The sequence below is a fragment of the Salarias fasciatus genome, chromosome 2 (assembly GCF_902148845.1).
Source record: "Salarias fasciatus chromosome 2, fSalaFa1.1, whole genome shotgun sequence".
Taxonomy (NCBI): Eukaryota; Metazoa; Chordata; class Actinopteri; order Blenniiformes; family Blenniidae; genus Salarias; species Salarias fasciatus.
In genome coordinates, this window is record NC_043746.1 from 14,864,671 (window position 1) to 14,886,502 (window position 21,832).

General features: G+C 42.7%; 1 protein-coding gene across 2 annotated transcripts in view; it reads right to left on the minus strand.

Annotated features, from left to right (window-relative positions):
* Positions 1-1,001: 1,001 nt before the first annotated feature.
* Positions 1,002-21,832, minus strand: part of clcf1 (cardiotrophin-like cytokine factor 1) — a 29,254-nt gene continuing 8,423 nt past the window's right edge. The window contains exons 2-4 of one of the 2 annotated variants that reach the window (XR_003932873.1): positions 21,034-21,188; positions 17,632-19,576; positions 1,002-1,011 (exon numbers count right to left, since the gene is read on the minus strand). Coding sequence is in view for 1 of the 2 variants with exons in the window: in XM_030109425.1 (XP_029965285.1) it covers positions 18,296-19,576; positions 21,034-21,188 (1,436 nt within the window). In the remaining variant the exon portion in view is untranslated. Of the gene's footprint in view, positions 1,012-16,131; positions 19,577-21,033; positions 21,189-21,832 lie in introns of those variants that run through there. The other variant, XM_030109425.1, reaches the window with a different exon arrangement.

Here is a 21,832-nt window from a genome sequence, read left to right on the forward strand (position 1 = left end):
AGTTTTTTCTCCACAGGTCAGACATGTGAGTTGCATTAGTTTCTGAACCGTCACTGAGTGTTTGAGGAAATCGTGTGTGGAGAAACACATTCCTGATAGAGCTTTCTGCTTTGACCTTCCCTTTTAACATCCTGTAACAGTCAAGTGAAGAAATACACGACTATATAACCTGACATGCTCCCTTGCAACACCAAGCTCAGATATTTTCTGTTCTGACAAACAGCCAAAAATCTCAATATACTTCATAAAAGATGGAAAACTTATGCAGCTAAAATAGAGTTCTCACATGAAGAAAGTACTTTGGCAGTGAAACATCCACATCACTGTACTTACTTTGGTTTTCATGGAACTGAATGGCTATTTTAAATTCTTTTTGTGGTAAACTTGTGAAAAATGTCCAGACAAGTAGTGTACAAAGACTTTCATCATCATGGTAACAATAAACACACTTTGATACACGTAACATAATAATTACTTTTTAATTAAGTTTACCATTTCTTTAAAGGGTAGTGACTTTACTACTGACTGTAAGACAGACAAAATCAAATTTCCTCAAATGGACATTTGTGGACTGTGACTGGAAGCTGGATTACTTATTGAAAACACACAGGCACCGAGTAACATGCAGATTCTATGTAGAAATTCTTCACAGCTCAAAACGGGGATATGTAAACATATTACGTAATAATTTGTTGGTCAGGACCACAGACTGCACTGGATAGAGAAAGTACAGTGTGGGTGCACACAGCGAGCAACAACAACGGTGACAACAAATCCAGAAATACCAGTGGAAACAAAACATGGAAGCTCAGTGAGCTAGTTCATGATTAATGACACTCTCCTCCAGTAAACGGGACTTTGGTTAACCAGTAACGAAGCTCATTTGAGGCTCACAGCTGAGACTGAATGAGAAGGACAGAGAGAACAGGTCTGCATCTCTCTTACAATTCGAATGAACAACAAAAGTTATGATTAACAAGCTCATCAAAGCCCAGTAAAATTCTTCGATCTCTCTCTCCCTGGCTTTGGTCATGATATTAATTACCACTAGATGTCACTTTGCCTTTCACCGTCTGGATTCAGTGGATGCTGATAAGTTCAACTCCACCTCATATCTGAGCCTGTTAAATAATTAGACCTCTTTATAGAGCTCTATATTGATATTTTTAATCTATTCATCAGCATCGAAGTTTGGTTGGTGAGCTGAGGACATTATTTTGAAATGCAGTACACTGAGGATACACTCTCTGTTAACTCTGGTCTTTGAGTTAAGTTAGGGTCTCTGTATTTGCAATGCTTTCCTGTTATTAGCCCTTGCCTCAGGTTAATCAATGATTCGGAGAAGAATATGCTCTTCAAAGGTGTAATTACAATCTACAAACCTGAAATGGCCACAGTTTACAAGTTAGAAACTCATAAAACAATGAATTACTGCGTCACACCTGTGCATTACTTCAATGAGAAGTCAAAGCGTCTGCTGTGAAAAAGGCCTATTAACTCAGGATCTGTGCTGCTTTATGGCGAGCTAACAGGCTGCAAATTCTTTTGCTTTTTTATTTGCTGGCAAGAGCAACATGAGCCCTATGATTAAGAAAGAAGGAAGAAAAAGTGAGTTAAGCATACAGATATATTACCAAACATTTGGCTTTTGTAAAATCATTTGCAGGCTCTCTGATTAGCTTTATGGGGAGGGCAGTTTAACGAAATCCTGCTGCAGCCAGATGCTCTGGTGAAACAGAAACAGGAATGATTTCCACTGTGATTGACCGTGCACATATATCTGATCTAAAAAGGCTGGGACACTTTAGCGTATGATGCCAAAAAGGTTTTCAGGATATCACCTTAACATGTTTTTGAGCGTTTTGATTAGATAGTTTGCCATGAATCAAATTGTTCTTTCATATTCTGATGGTGGACTGAAAACACTGACTGAACCTGAGGGGGAAAAAAACACAGATCTTGTCGATCCCTGAATGTTGGAACTCAGGCTGTTCCTTTAACTTCCGTGTTCCGTTTTTGTACTTTTTACACTTAGAGTTTGGCAGCCTGAGCACTTCATGGAGGATTCAGCACTGTCCCAGGCTTTCTCTGCTTGAACTTTAAATATTTGGCTTGGATTCAGTGGCGCCGCAGAGCTTTTGGATTGACTTCAGTAACATTTCCAGACTGACAAGTATCAATACTGTATCTCTCTGGAGGTGCTGATGGATGGAGTGACATGGCCCTGATGAGGCTTTCTTATTGTCTAATGAAGGGAGTTTACAGATCAAAGATGGATTGATTAATTGTGGTCCATATCGTTCAGGATAGCTGTCATCTGCAGGATGGGATCCAATTATTAGCTCATACAGGATCAGAGCCAAAGTATGCCATATGTCTAATGTTGATAAGTTGAAAAAAATGGGGTAAAATATTCTGCTAAATAACTACTGTTGTTTCTCTTGGTTAAATATACTGCAAGCTGCTGGATGGCCCAACTTAAGGCACATTAAAAGATTCCAGCTTGATGATTCAATATAATGCATAAATAGATGATGTCTCCTGGGGATGGTTGACGTTTATGAAATAGCATGTGTTATAGTCATAGTAGAATTGTTTACATGTTTGCCTTTTTAATCAATTAAGCTCAAATTAAAACTACAATTTTAAAGGAAATGTATTCATTTCAGAAAGTTTGTCAGTCTAATTGTCAACATTCATATGTCGGGTAGCGAACGCCTGACAGCCTACAGTGATATCCAACAGACAAAGGCATCGTTTGAATTTGAACATTTGAACAGTAAAATCTGACAATTTTGAACAAAATCCTACAATTGTACTTTGCTATTTTAAAAAAAATAATCTCACTGCAAGAGTGCTGACTACCATAAACACCATGTTTGAATTCCGCCACTGACAGGTTACCACTGGGTGTCTCAGTGTGACCCCTGAACCTCAGCTCCTTGTAGCCTGCAGCATTACACACGTGTGGTTAAAGTGATATATGAATGGGTGACAAGTGTCTTTCTTTCTCATATTGTTCTTGTCATAAAACCGGTGACCGGTAGAGCTCATAATGTTTCCATATTGAGGTTGATTCCAGCAAGATTTTTATTCGGCAATACTGTGGCGTTCTGTGGAAAGTACAGCGTTTACAGAGGTTAAACTGTTGTTGATACCGCTGAACAGAGTTATCAGAAGTATCATATTTCTGTCGTGTGTGTGTTTCCAATTGACCTGAATCCCCTTTAAAAAGCAGCTCTGTGATGCGGCTGCTGTTTGACATAGTTTGGGAAATTCCATCTTATTAGACCTAATTATCATTCTTCAATCTGTTTCTAGTTAAATACGGTCCAGACAGCAATCAGGGAACACGCACGCGTGCGCGCGCGCGCGCACACACACACACACACACACACACACGCACACAATATGGTCTTAATTTTCATTAAAAAAGGAGGATGGTTGGTGAGTTAGTGGAGAGAAGGGGGGATCTCATGACGATGCTTGAAAACCTGAAGTATATCTAATCCTGTGATTCCATTAGCAGAAGACCATAACACGTCTTTCTTCTGCTCTCAAAACGACACACAGGTGGTCAAATACACTCACGGCCCCGAAGAAGACATGAGCGCCTCATAGTAACGCTCGCCGCTCGCCTCAGGAGGGCAACAGAGGCCTGTAAAAACTGCATGGTGTTCACTTTTACAAGAGAAGTCTATTTAACCTCTTTAACTACCGGCCAATCATTTAGGAAACAGTACTCTGGGCTGATAGAAAACAGTTTCCAGTAGGGGTTATTTACCCCCCGGCAAGATCTGGAGCAAGAACTCTCTCCTTAATGTAATCCAGGGCTCTCCACGAGCAGAAAGCTAAGCAGGAATACGTCTTCTTGACACATCTATTTGGCTCTGGCCTCTTGTTCCCTGCAGTAACTGGGAGGCTTTTCTGTTGCCTCTCAGTCAAATGGCCATAAAACTCCTGCCTTGTCCAACTTGGAAAGGAGTTTTCCATTTTTCTCGAATGCACCTTTTCTGCCCAGTGTCTCATCAGCTGCCTCACTGTTGAGCTTCATTCATCTTTCCTTATGTGGGTGCGGTTCAACAATCCTGTAATGGACTGAGCAAAAACGAACCACAAAAGCAGCCAAAGCATGTGTTTTTCCACAAGCTGATGCACGAACGTACACTGTGTCATGTATCCAGACAGCTATGGCTGGGGCAACAGCAACGCTATGAGCTGATTGACAGTTTTATTCATCCAAGAGTCTCTTGAACTTTTAAACGGGTTTTTTTTTGTTCTGTTTTGGTCTACATTATGGTTCCTGAGAAAATTATCTGCAATATTTCATTTTTTTTTTTACAACTGGTGTGGTTATGCTTCCTATATTTAGGCTGTGTAGCGATGATTTATGTGTCAGTATGAGCAATGTGACTCCTGCCGTAGGTTCAAAACATCACGGCCACATGTCATATCGCTTAGGTGGTCATTACAGGCAGTGGACTGGGAAAACCTGTAACGGTATCCCACACCTGGGAAAAAGAACGAAGTAAAGTGTTAACAAACCACTTTCATCAAAGCTAAAAGACCACGATGTCTGCTGTTACACCGACATATGAGAAAGACATCAGTTGAGTTTATTGTAGAATAACATCAGTTAAGGAGGTCTTATAACCCTCCATCAACAGTGAAAAGATGGTTGACATTAACTTCTGTGCAGACTTGTGCAAGTTACAAAGACTTCTCATGAATGTGCTAAAAGGTATTATATAAATATCTTCTGTGAAAAATTTCCAAGAAAACTAAAACATGCTGATGTAATTTCAGATGGCTACATTTCAAGAAATTTCTCCAAAAATAGGACAAACACTAGTTCCGAACAATTGTGATCTTTGACTTTTTGTCTCAAAACTCTGACATAAACTGTTTCATTCAAAGTCAACCCATTGGAATTTACTGCACTAATCACTACTTTCTTGACATTTCTGTGATCTCAGGTCAAGAGGCTGCACTTGGAGAAAAGCTCTCTGATCAGCAGCGTTCGCCAGCAGGGAGACAAAATGATGCCTTTCTGTCAAGTGAATAAATAACCTACAGTGTACAGAGGTCGCAGGGCCGACACAAAGTGCGCATGCACGCACACATGCACGCACACATGCAGACACTCAAGCCTTTCAGCTGCTGCAATGGGAAATTTTTAGGGCTGCAGATTATGAAACGTAAAAATGTAGGGATTTTTCGGGACTGATTAAACATTGGAGTTTTGGATCCAAGCATGTTGGCAAGAAACATGTAGCCGTCATGAGATTACATCTTTTCTTTTTTACTAATAAGGCTTTGGTCAGAATTGAAAGAAGATGTGAAAATGGAGTCCAGGTTGAACACGGCCTGAGCTGTATATACATTCAAGGGGCATTTAGACCTGCAGGGCATTACACGGAGGCCGTGATTACCCTCCCTGCTGTTTCTCTGCGTGCTCCCGCTCTGAAGTTCAATGGGCAGAGCATGGCACCAGCCATGCTGTGGTGAGGGGTTAGACTCCCACTGTGGCTCCTCAAATTGAAACTATATGTTTGCACAGCACTGAAAAATCGGTAATAAAAACTTTCCTTCAAATTGCTTATAGTGCATTTGTATCCTGTGAGGCAAATAGGTGCCTGAAAGTAATTAGCACATTTGCAATTTTCTTTGCACGTGGACTCCCGCCGTCCCGAAAACAAGCGCCACTGCTGAAGAGCTGGAGTAAAATCAGAAAGAGACCACTGTGCCGTTGAGCCTGAGGGGTGGGGGTGGTGGTGGTGGTGGTGGTGGGGGGTGGTGGGGGGTGGGGGGGGGGGGGGGGGGGGGGGCTGGCAATCAAATGCCTACCTCTGGCTTGAATCATGACATGAAGTGCTTTAAACTGTAGTCATAGAGTCCAAGGAACCCTGAGTGCATTAAACCAACAGCGCTGGTACAAGAACAAGAATATACGCATAAATATGAGATAATTACACGACAGCGTTACAACCTCCGGCGACAGCACATGATGGATGATCCAGGGAAAAGAAAACACGAACATGGGAGAGCGGAGAGGGAGACAGGGCTACTGGTGTAATACTAACTCTGGATGGAGGGATGGGAGTTCAAGGCAAAACAAAAGATGGATTGAAGGATGAGTAGGGAACGGTGGAGGTCTTAGGCCTCAAGTATTACCCGCTCCTCTCAGCCGGCTTCTATTTCTGCCTTTTAAGGAACTCCACAGCTTCAAGTAGATAATGAGTGCCTCCAAGCAGGCTGAGTAAATCAGATGGAGAACAACAGAGGGAGAGAAAGGTGTGTGTGTGTGTGTGTGTGTGTGTGTGTGTGTGTGTGTGTGTCTGTGTGTGCGGTGGGTTTTAGAGAGGCATTGGGAGACAGTGGAAGGAAGAAGAAGATTAGAAGTGATAACAGATGAAGGGAGAGAGCCAGCGAGAGGAGCTGAGCTGAGTCGAGATGCGTGATAAGATCGTGCATTAACTTAAAAGCATACTTTAATGAAACTTCGCTGAGAGCTTAGGGCTGGGGGACGCATGGATGGGTTTCATGTAAGTTAGGAAAATACAAGTCCATGGTGGATGTTTTTAGGCCCTTGATTTTGCACTGAACCCTGAAACCTCGTCCCGCCATTCTTTACACTCATCGAGTTTCCCTATTTACAGTCTTAAGAGCCACAGATGCATTCCTCCCTTTCTTCACTTCTTCAAGACAGAGTGGAAAAGGGTAAAAATCCAAGAAAGTTATGACTTTCAAGGAGTCTTGGGAGGAGGGTACTACAAATTCAAGATTTGAGTAGGCTGCAAGCTGCTGCCTGGGTTCAAGTCGACAGAGGTTGGATCAAACTCAAACACACCCTGACTGGAGACTCACATTAAGCACTTATCTGGTTGTATTTCTTAATCTTCTATGTGTCTGTTTTTGCATGTGAGAGGATTTGCAGCTCTTCTGTCAGACCAGACTGATCATCACAAACACACAAGAAACATTCTTCAGTGTGAACAAAAGAAGGGGGAAATCTCTCATGCAGCACAAAACAAACATGCGGACATGTCATGTACTGCTGCCACTTTTTCTCGCTCCACAGATGCCTTTTTGAGGAGAGAGGGGTCCGAACATTGTGTGCTGTTATCCACATTCATACCATTCACAATGTCTCGACACGGGAAATACGCTGAATTACTGGAGAGAGCGATCAGGGAGCCTGTACGATGCAGCCAGACAGAGGCTTTCTGTCTGATACGAGCCTCGGCAGTTTTGGTCTCGAGGCGGCCAATTGGTGCATTTTCACATCTTTCAACCAAATGCAACTTTTAAAGCGTCTCTTTTCTTAGGTTTTTAGTCAACAATGGGCGAAGTGACAGAGTGCAGGATGCATGTTATCGTGAAGCCTGGAGGGAGCATCTTAACAAGACGAAATTTAAGCAGGTTTGAGGTGTCCAGAGTCACAGATTTTTTTTTATTCACCTACTCTCATTTCTGTGCAGCAATGTGGGTGTTTTCTGAACATGTACCTGCCAAACTCCCGAAAGCCGTTGATGAGCTAGTGAACACAAGTCATATTTTAGCTGGAAACGATTCCCGATGTTTTCCCTCCAGAAGCAACAGTGAGCAAAACAGAGCACAGTCAATTCTCTTAATTGAGACATAAAGGCCACAAAAAAAAATGCTAATTTTGGTAAAGCGAGTGTTTCCCCACATTTACAACATAATCTTTATCATGTGAGAATCTGCTGTTCTACTGTCCCCAGGAGGCCCGAAGAAACATACAAACAATAAATCGACGCTGCAAGCCGCCTTGAAGCACTTTGCCTAAGCTTTTTTACACGTTCATGTTGAACTAATAAGAGTGTTGGCATTATAATAAAGTCCCTCTGTGGGCGAACTGAAGCTCTGGTAGACAGTCAAACAACTCTATCCGAGCATCTCTGTGGTAACAATCAATTTCCTTATTTTCAGCCACCCTTGCCTGTCAGAAATGGCAGCAGGCAGTTTAATAGAAAACAAATCGCACCCAAGCATCAAGTAATAATCTCATGTGACGTACAGGAAAAAAAGAGAGAAATCCCTTTCTTTATTCTTATTTTAAGCCCTTTTGTCTGGTTTGCTGTTGTTTCTTTTTATTTTGCTTTCCCATTCGTTCATCTCTCCAACCCAAAACCGCAACAGTTGTGGAAAATCAGTCCCAGCTGTCAGCACTTTGATTTGATTGTAGAAAGTGTCAATCAAGGAGAGCCACGTTGTGCAAAATCTAATTCCAGTCGCTGGTTGTTTTAGCTCCCACTGAGATCTTCGCTGTGGAATTAACTGTGACTGTCACAGTGTGGGAGGAACGCGGGGTGGGGGGAAACTGACTGGCGCATCTGATTTTTGTTCAGTCCCACAAGCAGACCCAACATGAAAGCACAAACTTATTCAAAACAACTTGTTCTGGATTGCTTTGAATGTTCTTGCTCCTAGCAGTAAATAGTTGGATGGCAGAGTTGCGTGGCAGGAGAGTCTTCTCTTCTTGTTTTTTTTTTTTTCACGATTCAAATAGTAAAAAATGTTCCACAGAGAAACAGTGTGTACTAAGACGAGCAGGGGATCGGCCTATGGAAGTCTCACCCCATGTATTTGTCCTGACGATTCTTCAGGTTTGTGATGAAGAGTTCAGCTTTCAAACATCATAAACAGGATGTGAATAAAAACCGCTCAGCCGTCTGGTTATAGGACTCCCTCCTCGTTCCCCAAACCTTGCTTTCTAGATCATCCTTGACCGTTCTTCCAAAACCAACAGGCCCCAGAACGCCTCGCTCCAGTTTGTTTTGGTCCAGTCCTGTGTTAATGCGCTCAAATTGTAAAAGACCAAAGAGAAATTAAAGAAGAGAAAACTCAGACAGCATGACGGAATGAAATAATAGCATCACATTACTGTGGGCTTTTACAGAAAACCGTAAAAAGATATGCTGTGTGTACTTTCCAGGCCTGGAACAAGGAAATATTTGGTTCTGCCGTTTAAAACAGTGCACTGTGGGAGAAGGAAAAAAAAAAGAAGTTTGGGGTTTGTGGGAGTTTAAAAGAGCAAACGGTGAAGCTGTGAACAAGTGTGGGAGAAATCGAGTATTGAGTCCATCTGCGTGTGTAGAAGACATTACAGAGGCGTTTGACTCGCGTAATTGAGAGAAAATACAGTTTTACTGTGGTCACAGAGTGGAGAGTTGGGACGAATTCAAACAATCCACACAAGGTAAATCAATCCATTACAATGCTGAAGTGATTGACTGTATTTTGCTAAGAAAAACAAAAGTAATTAAAAATATTATATATATTATAGCTTTGTGTGAATGAAAAGAACAGCGTAAATAAGCAAGCAAACAACATATTGCATAAATCAAAACCTAAACAATGACAAAATGACACTCTATTAAAAATGCAAAGAGTTTTTTAAAGTTTTAAGTTTTCACGTCAGTTCATTATACAGAAATGTGTAAAATGCTACAAATTTCAAACCTTATCCCATTTAATTAACACTCAGAGTCATTCCTTTCAGACACACAGGTGATGATGGGCTGAAAGCGAGGTTACGATGCTGGACGGGTGATTAGTCTGTCACAGAGACTCAGACAACCATATATTCGACTTATATTCACTCCTACGAACAATTTAGAAACACCGTTTAACCTCGCATGCATGTTTTTGGACTGAGAGAAAACCAAAGCACGCACCCACAAATTCAAATCTGTACAAAATCTATTAAAAACACTTGAAAACTTAAATCCACTGTCATTGTGTCTTTCCTCTTTTTTCTCTGAGGGCAGCACGTTGTACATTTGTGGGTGACATTATTTAAAAGAAAGTAATACAACTTTGGTGCTACTATAAATATTGAGGCGTTGACACTTCATGATGGACAGTGATTTTTTTTTTTTCCATAAAAAATAGAAAGAAAAGCACGAAACTTGGTGAAATGGCTTCTATTACATGGACAATATTGGCCTGTTTGTTACCCTTTACACTCTTACAATCATATCCTTACCTGTGGGGTTAAGGCAGAGTTGTGGCATGTAGTTGTTAGGATTAAGGTTGGGGAAGGTCTCCAAAGTCACAATGTAATGTCTCCTCCTAAGTGAGAAATACAAGTGTGCGACTGTGTGTATGTCTGAGGGAGTCTGTAGCTCTTCCATAATCCCCTGTCTTTGTCTGCAGTGAAGACAGTTTAAAAGCCTTCTATTTACCTTTTGCACCATTCTCCCATTCTCAGGTCACAGAATAGAAGTGTGTGTGCGTGCGTGTGTGTGTGTGTGTGTGTGCGTGCTTGCGTTCAAGAGCGCTGCAAGTCCTCCTTGAGGGGGTGGACAGCTGGTCCAAAACAGGCGTTTTAGTCTCTAACAAACCGTGACACGTCAAACATGTAATGTAGACCGCGACACAGCAACATGTAAAATGCCTCATTGACTCTCACCCAAAGCCTCGGGGAAAGGGAAAGAGAGGGAGAGAGAGAGAGAGAGAGAAGAAAAAAAACCTTTTTGCTAAAACACTCCAACTGCAGCCATCAATCATAAATGAGAGTTTACGAGGGATGGGGAGGAATATGATTGTCATAAAATGAGCAAAACAAATGCGCGGAGGGAAGTTCCTGGCTGCGGCTGCTGGATTCACCTCAGGTTAGCTCTGAGGTCTGCCAGCGAAGGTGCCGATGTTCAGACGCTCGTGTTTTCACGTCCCTCCGCTCTGCGATCCCCTGTCTGGGCCTGCTGCTTCCCCTCTGCTTCGCATTTGTTCGTCTGTGCCTCTGCCAGGTTTCATGTCAGTTATCAGACTTATTAGATGCCATCAAACGTCTCCTCTATCATCTGTTTGTCATCTGGCTCTGCTTTCTCTCAGCCCTTCTCCCTTCTTTAAAGTAGCTCTTTGCTTGTTTTGTCTTTTCATCGCAGTCCAACCGCATGCGGACACAAACATACTTTAAATGCAAAACTCTTACTAGACAGCGAGCAGAAGGAAGATGACAGAGGAAGAGGCACGGAAAACATCAAATATACAAAAGGAAATTAGAAGAAATACAAAGCTCCTCTGAAGCTGAAGCGTTTCCACATTACTGCCAAAGCCGGGTCCGGTCTATTAAAAACATGTCAGGCCACTATGTACAGTCTGTTTGATTCGTCTTAATTGTGGTTTTGAGCTTTGAGCCCAAAATCAATCTGAGCTTTCACAGATTCATCAGAAATGTTTAGTTTTCTCTGGACTTAAAGCTGGACAACTGAATGCTGAACTCAGCTTTGAGGTGACTAAAGACGGACATCTGCTCTCAGTGTAATCACCTCGGACTGTAATCTTTAAAAATTATTTGTTCAGAGCCATTACGTTCTATTATTTTAACATTAAAACACCCTTTCTGTTTAGACACGTGTTCAAATCATATCTTGGATCCTTTAAACATATTTTCATAACTGACTTGAGTTTTGCTTCATGCTTGAGTGTAGTTGCTGAAAGTAGATTTGAAAAGAACTTCTGTTCTGTCATCTCATCTGATGCCAAAACATTTGATTAATTGTTTCCTTGTTGCTTCTTGAATTTCTTTTCTTTGCATTTTTGAGTGAAAAACATCATGAACAGTCAAACTGTTCTTCAAATAGTATTTAAAAAAGTTTCTACCAGTGGTAAATCACTATACTGCTTGTCACACACATGGTTTTTAATACAGTCTTTCTGTAGTTACAGAGTGTGGTTGATCACACAGAAGACTTGTTGTTAACCTGTATAGCTTTTACCGATTCTGACGAAACCTGAAGTGAAATACACCCTAAATGTGATCCATAGAAGTATGTGTGACGTCAGTGTTTTTCAGCTCAAAGACTTAAACACCCACACAACTGCTGGTGAACATCCACACATACAAGCCATTCAACCATCAGATGAATGAACACGCAGACCCATTTTCTCCCTAATTGCTTTTGAAAACATGTCGAGGAGCTGAACAACACGGGGAGTGACAGCTCCCAGTCTTTTCCTAAGGGACTAAGTCAACAAGCACAGACAGTGACATGAAAGGGCTAACACACCTCTGCGGTTTTCCTCGCTCACACGGACGGCCGATTGATTAACTCATAAATCAGCCTCATCCCTGGCCCCGGGCCCTGGAGTGGCCCCCCTTCACCTACCACCTCCCCCTGCCAACCCCCAAAACAGCGGTGAGAAGCTGCAGCCCAACCCTGTGCCTTCCAGCTACGTGAGTGGAGGCGGGATGTTCCAGCTCATGGCAGAAACCCAGCAGGAGGGAGAGGCCAGGTGGAGCAGGTAGAGTGGGTGCAACAGAGGGAAAAAAATAATAATAACCAAGGTGGGGTCATGGAAATGACAGGTATAGGATTAGTATATGATCTGAAAAAGAAAAGACAAGAAGGGATGGAGAAAGAAAGCACAAAGGGCTTTAAAGAGGTACACAAATGTGTTAAAAAAGACAAAGGGCACGATAGGCTGAATGGAAATGCTGTGTAGTGCTGCCAAAACAGAGAGAAACAAGGGGAGACAGATATGGAGACAAAGAGGGAGAAAAAGCATTGAGGAATGCAGTAAATCCCTGAGTGACTGAACAATCCTCTGGAGAAAGAAAAGAGGAATTTTTATGTGCTGCAGGTGAGCAGAACAGAAAGGGAGGGAGAGCAAAGACGCGGAGAGAAGAAGCGAGAAGGAGATAGACAGATGGAAAAAGACAGAGAAAACGCGGGGGTGGCCGGGGGAATTTGAGGGAAGCGTGAAAGGGTTTGATTGTAGCAGAGAAAAGGGGACACACGGGGTGAAAATGAGGCGAAAGTGACACAAAATGACACACAATCTTAGCTGGCGTGATTGGAGCGGGTGTCACACTGATAGACGCGGTGAAGAAAGGCAGAGCGACTTATGGAGAAAAAGAAAAAGTTTGGGAAACAAAAAAGTATGGAGAGCAAGCGGGGGAAAGACAGACAGACATGGAAGAAGAGGAGGTCCGATTAGCGCATCTGTACGTCTTAAAGGAAAACACCAGCGTTTAAGGGGATGTCAGTCATTTCATTTTCTGTCTTCTTACATTCATTTCTGTGTTTGAATAATACATAATGGGGACATAGAGTTTGGTCAGTTTAATACTGACTCTGTTTATATATGAGGTTTCAGATTCTGTGTACTGAGGGCTGCCGATCAGACACTTGGAGGACACAACGAGAGTCAACTGCAACAGAAAAAGAAAAAAGGAAAATAAAACAGGTTTAGCATTGACAGAGAAGATCTGACAAATATTGCTCATCGCTCCTGTTCCCCACTGATGTGGCGCCGTTAAAATGTATCAGACTTTCCATTGGTGAGCCGTAAAGCCTTAATCTACACAACAGATTCGGAGAAGATGTGTAGCTTGGTGCATTTTACGGCTTTGAAAACAGCCAAATCTCTCACTCAATTCCCAGTGCTACACTGTGGGGATTGTTCTCAAGCAATCTTTTTTTTCTTTCTTTTTTTGTTGTTGTTCCATGAATAATGAGATTTTTTCCAGAATGTGATTGCTGATTGAGCCCCAACGTTTCCTGTCAAGATGTCCCTTTGTAAGAAAGTGGACGATACTTTGTGTTCTGTGAAGAACTTGTATACATGAAGTATAAAGTCCCAGTTCATCAAACCGTCTCGGGCTACCTGCTACAAATTTATCTGACTCTTTTCACAGTTCTGAAGTCCCTTGGACCATATTACTCCATCGATTTGTCATGTTTTGCACCACAGTGGCCAAATGTTGAGAAATTTGAAGCAAACACATAGCAGATAAAGTGCCAAGGGAGTGGATAGTAACAGACAAATTAATGCACTTAAAGGGTTATCAGATGTTTTATTTTATATCTTCTGTTTCATTTTATGCTTGTGTATCTATGTTTGAATGGATTAGCTCCAACATCTTTGTCAGATATGTTCCTCTATAAACTCTTTCCATAACATCTTTTAGTACTCACGCTTGTCAGGCGTGGTCTACATTAAGTGAACCGTGACCGTCTGTCTCTCTTTATTTGCCCTGTGATGGACCGGCGACCTGTCCAAAGTACACAGGATGGATGGACACTTGTCAAACTCTATACAAAGCCCACATAATTCAGTGTTATGAACTTGTGATGCTACAGAAAACTGTTTTCAATTACCCAGCTTAAACTTAGAACAATGAAAAATATCTGCAAGCAAATAAAATGTTGTCTCATTGGAAAGTGGTTTCAACATCCCAAATGTAACACTTGCCGGCTATGTTTAAATACTTAAACAGGAATCTGTAATCGATAAAATTGCAGTAACTTACAGTGGGGTTATCACACATCCATTGAAGAAGGATTAGGACTGTACATTTTTATTCATCACCAACAGCAGATAGTTCGGGAATCCTTTGAAAACCATTCTGGCTTCAGCTTAGTTCAGCTTTTGCTCACTACATGTATTCAACCAGAGGACTTTGAAGCCCATCCGAACTTTGGAAAATGCTCCTTGTAAGTAAACATGACTTGTGGTTGTAATAGACAAGGGACTATGTAAATATTTCCAGTAATTACATTTTCTTTTACATTTCTGAATGAAAACAAAAGAGTCCACTTTCAAATGTGAGGTGAGGAAGTTGGGGAAACTCATGGTGTTTTCCTCCTGAACTGGAGAGTGAAAACATAGGCAGCCAGCAAAAATAAGAGAAGATATCTATATGAGCGAGTAAATGTCCTTCATCTTCATCTTCATCTTCAGCTCAGCTGGTCTGCTGTGTCAGATCACAGTCGGTTAATCAGACATAGGCTTTCTGTCAGCGGACCGAACAAGCCAATAACGTTGAATACTTGTCACTCAGTATCCTATCTTATCGAAAGGACCTGCCAGCTGAGTCATACTAACAGGGCTCAGTCATCCTGTTGCGTATTAGTTACAGCAATTTGTCTGTGCTTCGCTGACAGGGAGAGGCAGGCAGGAGGAGCGAGCGAGGGAGTCGAACGCTGAGTGATGGCTGTTAGATAGCAGTGCATGACAAGCCTCATTCCAACAGAGTTCTGACACATACAGATAATGATTCACACACGTGCTGTGCTTGCAAGCCCACACAGGGGCAAACAATACACACACACACACACACACACAGATAAACACGCACTCAGTGGCCCGACAAAGCGGCCTTTGTTGACTACTGGTGGCTTCTGAGTCACTGCTGACTGAATGTAAAAGCATACATTGCCTCATGTGTATGTGTATGTGCATAAATACTGTATATATCATGCATCTGTCACTTTTAACCCTTTAAAGTATTCAGTGAAAGTCAGGAGTGTACAGTGCATACTGTATACTACATGCACTAAGTTGTTTCCTGCTCCTCTCGTGCTGCTTTTGAAGTCAGCGGGTGCACTTGTTTTCCTGCACATCTGTGCGTTTGGGACTTTGTTTGTGAGTCTGGGTGTGAGGGTGCGGTTAGGCGCAGGTGTATAGCTCGGAGCTGATGGAGATGAGATTCTCATTGATCCTATAATATCTGGCCCGAGGCGAGGAGAGGGAGCCAGGGTGCTGCAAGAGCACGTGGGAAAGAGACAGCAAGAGCAATAAAGAGAGAGACAACAAGTGAGGCAGTGAATAAAAAAAAAAAAGAAGTGAGAGCAGGAAATGAGGGAGACTTTTGAAAATAACATGAGACAGAGACGTGGAGATCGTGCAGGGGGGGGTGAATACAGACACAACAAACGTCGTGCTGTTGAGGGGATTACTCAGGGAGTGTTCATACCTGTGAATGTTCATGCTCATGTAAATCCCTCATTGTCAGGTCAGGGGCTGCTTTGGGGGAGAAGAGCGGGTTTATAAGATAGTCTGATGAGAAAGAACAGCAAAATGGGAGGTGGGATGATGCAGTGGGTGGTGGGAGGAAAAGATAAAAGGAAGGGATCGTAAATTTTTTGCCTGGACGGACAAAAAGAGACTCTCTCATACCGTGTCTCTGTAATCTTTTTTCTTTTCTGCATGAACGTGAACAGGAAACACCCTCCACTCTAAACTCCCCTCCCCTTGTGCCACTCACCCGAAACCATCCCTATAAAACTAAAACCACTGTAAACAGAAATCTCATAAGCATTTCTTTATTCTCTCCTCTCAGCAAACTCCCAAATGACCAATAACACCACGCTCTGTACAAAAGCTAGTATTTATTCTCTCTTGAGTTACAATACAGTATTTTCACACTGGAGAAAAATAAATAAACATCTTGTTCAATAAATAGTAAAGAAATGATCCATAACCTTTAATCTGTCTCATATCTAATGCAGACACCAATAACATAAACAACAAATTTGATCCAAAGAATTCTAAGCGTTCAGGTAAGTTGTGAGAAGTTTAAAAAAAAAAATTGACGTAGGAATGACATTACCGACTCTCTTATTTTTTGGCGTTATATTGTCACCATGATCGTCCATTTGTTCTTCAGAAAACCCAAGCAGCACCTCATGACCAACAGAAGTCAATGTGGTTGTTGTGTGCTATCATCATGACTGAAAAACACCCTTTAGCAGCAAGTTAGGCACCTGGAAAGTGTTTGGATTGTATGTTTCTATCAACTATAAATATGCTATGGTATAAATATGATATGCTCTTAACCAAAAATGCAAGTTAAATGTCAGCATGTCTTCACCCCAGCAGGTCAGGTCTATACTCTCATGAAAATGTTCACCTCACTCACATGCTGAAATAATCGCAGATTGGTTAAGTTGAGGAAAAACTGTGTACTTTACGTGATTAATAAGTTTACTTTTCTTATTCAGATAAAAACAACAATCTGCTGTCGGAAGGTTTGTGGTTTCATCCATCCAGCACCATGAGTCACCTCCAAATGCATACCAGGTCAATTTAACTCGGTCTTCTGATAATATGGCCTCCTGGTGAGATCAGTGCCATAAAAGGGTGATAACAGCCTGCAAATGCCATCTTTCAATATGTTCATGGTTTTCTGCTAAAGGCACATGTTAGTGATCTAGTGTGTGCACACACTGTAGCTGTAGCTCTGGTGCATGACTTTTCAGCACAGCGACTGTATAAATGAAGCATGAAAATGGTGCAAAACAGCAAGCTGGGCACAGCTCGATGATAAGAAAATTAAATCTCCCACTATCTGATTCTGGTCACACAATGTTATTTGTTTGAATATTGTGAAAAAAAAATGTACCTGTGACTGTGTAGCAACCGGAATATTAAGTCTAAACAATGATTAATTACAACAAATTGCAAAAGCAGCAGTGATGAGGTGCTATCGGCTGAAATGTGACTTTTCTGTTTGGACAGTACACAGCAAAATGTTGTTTTTACAGCATTGGTCTGTAATTAACAAATATGGTTTAGAAAAAGAACTTTGGAGATGCTGCTTGACAGATTTTGTTTGTGACCTCAAAGCTTAGCGAAGCTAACCAGCTGTTGGATCCATCTTCAGAGTTTTGTCCAAACTATTTACTGAATTGTGTTCAGTTCAAATAAAAGCGAGTGGGTCTAATTATCATCGCTTCACCCAGAGCAGCAAGAAAAGGGAATGGTACGTTACGCCACTAAGTGCTGCAGTGTGTGTGTGTATGTGTGTGCGCGTGTGTGTGTGTGTGTGTGTGTGTGTGTGTGTGGACAGTATGTGTAGCGCTGTTGTAGGGTTACTGTAACTGACCGGTTGACTTGTGATTACTCAGCAGTACGCCTCTGCTGGTTATTTCCAGTGCTCATCTCCTGACTCACGTCTCCCTCCGTTTCCTTTCCCTCATCACCCTTCTGGCCATTTTTCCTCGCCCTTTTGTCTTTTACCCATTCAGACATTTTTCCCTCTTCCTTTAGAGAAAATGGGCGTTTGCTGATTCACACAACTGTGGGTCACTGAATCAGCGTTCTCTCAATGCCTGCACTGTCTGTCTCGCTGCCTGTCCCTCGGTTTGCCCCCGACCGTCTGTGTGTCTAACCACCTACAGTGGTATTCCTGTTGATCTGTGAGCCGTGAAGTCCGGTAACTCAGCCCAGTGTCAGCGTGCCTTGCTCAATGAGCTGCTATGTGCATTAAATGGGTGACAGTTGGGGCAATGTGTTGGCTTTGCGTGGGTTAGATTCCATGAGCGCTTTTTGTTTATTGTTTTAATCAAAATGGTTCTTCATTCACGTATTCCAGTACGGTATGAATGAATTTGTGAAGAATGAACGTGTTTGTGTGCTTTTGTCTGTTAAAGCTCTCAGTTTTTTCTCCACGCAGATTTTGTGCAAATAATAGATTCCGATATACTGCACTCTTGTGTGTGTGCGCGTGCTTCTCAGTGTCCAGTCCCGTCCAGAGGGTTCAGCCTCTGAGTCTCTTCTTGAGGCGGTTAAAGTCTTTCGCTGATCGCCACAGCCAGCTTTGCAGCTCTCTCAGTATCCAAAAGCCCTCCACCTTCCTGGCGAAATCGTTCATCGTCGGCCGCACGGACAGCAGCGAAGAGGAGGAAGTAGCGGAGGAGGAAGAGGAGGAGGAGGAGGAGGAGGAGAAGAGTGGATTCAGAGGAGGCGAGAGGAGAGAGGTGCCCCGTCTTAGAGATAGAGGGACGGGTTGAGAGAGGAGAGTGTGCTCCTCACCCCCGATCTGGTACAGGAGGGAGAAGGTGGACAGAGGAGGCTGGAGCGTCGGGGGGAGGAGAGAGCGAGGAGGCCGAACGTGCTGATGATGAGCAGAGGAAGAGGAGGACGCATCTGTCTTCTCCTTCTCCTCCTCGACTGGGAGTCCTCTGTTTGAATCTAAGATAAATCCGTCTTCCTCTCTGAGGGAGTCCGGGTGGGGAGCGTTCAGGTTGTAGCTGTACTCGTGGCTGTAGGTTTGTTTCTGCAGGGAGGCGGAGCTGAGATACGACACCTTTATCCTCATTTCAGACGGACTCATGTTCCCATCATTCCCATCATCAATACTCATCAGTCTTCGACCCCACCTCTCCACCTCTTCATTTTGCTGCTCTTCCTCGACTCTTTCTACGCTCACAGCTCTTTTCCCGAGATCTGACTCGTCCCTCTTCTCTCTTCTACCTCGTTCTCCTTTTCCCCTCTCCCTCGATCCCCCGCTCCTCCACTCTCTCCCTCTTCTCCTTTCTGTCACGTCCATGCCATCTTCCCTCTCTCCTCTGACCGCCTTGGTCCCGCTCCGTCTCTGGCCGCTGCGCTGACCGGACTCTGTTCTGGATCCGGATCTGTATCTGTGTGGGCTAATGAGAGGAGCCGGTCTGTTGCCTCCTGTCCCCCTCTGCTGGTACTGCAGCTCACCCACATTACTCTGCATGTTAGCAGACTGAGGGGGGAGCGCATAGCCGAGGGTGGTCATCAGAGCCGATATGGAGCCCAGCAGTCCATCCAGACCCGTGCAGAAGTGCAGCAGGGAGATCTTCAGAGAGGGGCAGAGGGTGGAGCGGGCCAGCTCCCTGACGGCTGCCAGCAGGACGGAGTAGGCCTTCTGGTTCTGGGCGAGCCGGGCCTGGTTCTCCAAGCCGTGCCACAGCTCCAGCCGGGTGGCGGCGCTCGGCAGAGTCAGCGCTGTGCTGTTGGGTCTCGGAGGGGAGAAGTCCTTCTCATTGAATGGAGGTCCCAGATAGGTCAGCTGCAGGAGAAAAGCAGAAGAGCCAAGAAGTTTGAAGGATTATTTTAGTATTTCTCATCCTGGACCCAATTTTCATAATTTGGACTAGAAATCATTCTTATTGAACGACTTGAAGTTTGTTATGCCGCAGAAAATAAGCAAAGTGGTAATCATACAGACTCAAGCTGCTTCAGACAGACTCTAAAACTTGTTGTTAAACGTTTGTGTTTCTTTCATGACCCTAAAAAGCCTTAAGTACACAATGAGACTAAATGCATGAGCACCGGATCAAAGCTGGATGGAGAAATCAGCCCATAAACTGTGACGTCTCACAATGACTTTGCTGTTTGGCTTTCATTTTTCTTCCAGATTACTTTCAAAATAGTTTGGCTAACCGGAGGGTTTGAATAAAACCTGTCAGAGCTGAATTATCCGCTTCTGTTTCTTGTCTTGACAGAGTTCTGCAGACACATTCCCAGATCGCTGCAAACTAACATGTCGAACGTAAGAATGCTCAGAAAAAGAAAAAGAAGGTAAAGACTATAAGAAATAAACCCAGCCCTCACTTTTTCTTCCCCTAGTCATCTGCAATGGCTCTTTTGTTTTATTTTAGTCAAGAATCAGACAACCAGGAAAGCAACAAATGCAGTAATGTTGATGAGGAATGGGTCAAATGTTGACTGTGAAGAAAAGTTCTTTATGTCTCGTTTTTGAGGGTGAATTTAAGTTTCTTTGCAGAGGTTATCAGTAATAAATAGAAATAAATCATTAGCTCTAGAAAAACCTGAAACAACAGGTGCTATGTGGTCACTTTTGAGCAGCTTAGTTGTGTTGGGAGCTTGAGCAGCCAGTAAAAATGACATTCAGCACTTATTTATGCTTCCAACAGTCAAAACTGCCACTTCTGACCAAACAAACTCATAAAGGCACCAACTCTTCTTTTAGCTGTTATGTTAATCCCCAGCTCCAGAGTAAAACGCCTGATCAGACGAGCCCACTCCAAATCTTCCTCGTGTTTTTATAAGGTAATAATATTCATGATAATCAGCACCCATACATTTGCTGGGTAGATTCTTATGAATTCAAATATTTAGTTAGTCTTTAAAAATTGGATCTGTTGTTGAACAACTTCTCTCTATCAGATCTGAGATTTCTTCAAATCTGAAAACCCATGTTTGAACAACATAACTAAACATTTTTATCACAGACTTCTTACTTTTGTAATTTCTTTTCCAAAAACATGTAAAAAGGCATCCCTGACCCTCAGATTTTTCTTGCTGCTGCCTGATTCTCCAGACGGCTTCCCGCACACTTAGAAAATAGTTCATGTGAGCTGGGTTCCAAACCAAATATTTCCATATAGTTACAATATTCTCCTCACTGGTTTTCATCAAATCAGAAACTCTAATGAAACATAACAATATCACACACACACACACACACACACACATATACACACGCACACAAAAGAGACTCACATATACGTCTTTGATTTCCTTGAGCTGATACTCCAGGTATTTGGTCAGCTCGTACGTGCTCTCTATTGAAGTCCTCTCACTGGCGAGGTTGTGGGACGGATCCGCAGCCGCCGCTATGGCAGCAGCCAATAGCAAGACGAGCTGGTGCTGACAGACTGCAGGAAATTAAAAGACAAAAGGCCTTTCGTTAACGCTCAGACAGACACGGTGAGATGTTTCTTTAATGACAGTTATGTCCTGGGTGTCCCAGGTGTTAATTAACACAAGCTGCAGAGGTATTGGAAATCATAACAATGAGTTGAAATGAGCAACATTTTATGATTATTTAACTTGGTCGTTGAGTTTTTTATTGTAAGTGATGACTTAGAGCTCAGCACAAAAAAAATGACCTCCAGCCACAGTTACCAAGCTTCACTCCATTAGCACAGTGTTTACAGAGATTTTTGCAATGTTCTTCTTTTATTTATTAGTCTCTATGGCGATGGCTTTGTCTGTTTACATACTGGATCAGAGCGATCTCAAACAGCCAATCAAGCCTCTTCTGTTTCAATTTAATTTTGGATGTTTCTGACTGTCATCGTTTTTACCCTCTTAAAAAAGTCTCACTAGTTTCAGACGAATGGCTGCACCGCTGAATGCACTGATCCGCTGCACGCACGCACACGCATGCACGCACACACACCTTACCATTAACTTGAGAACAAAGACATGTGGCTTTCTTTACAGTCACAAACATCAATGTGTTTGTATCAGTTGTGTGTTTGCTGTGGACCTGGTGTTTAGGTTTCAGAGTGTTTGT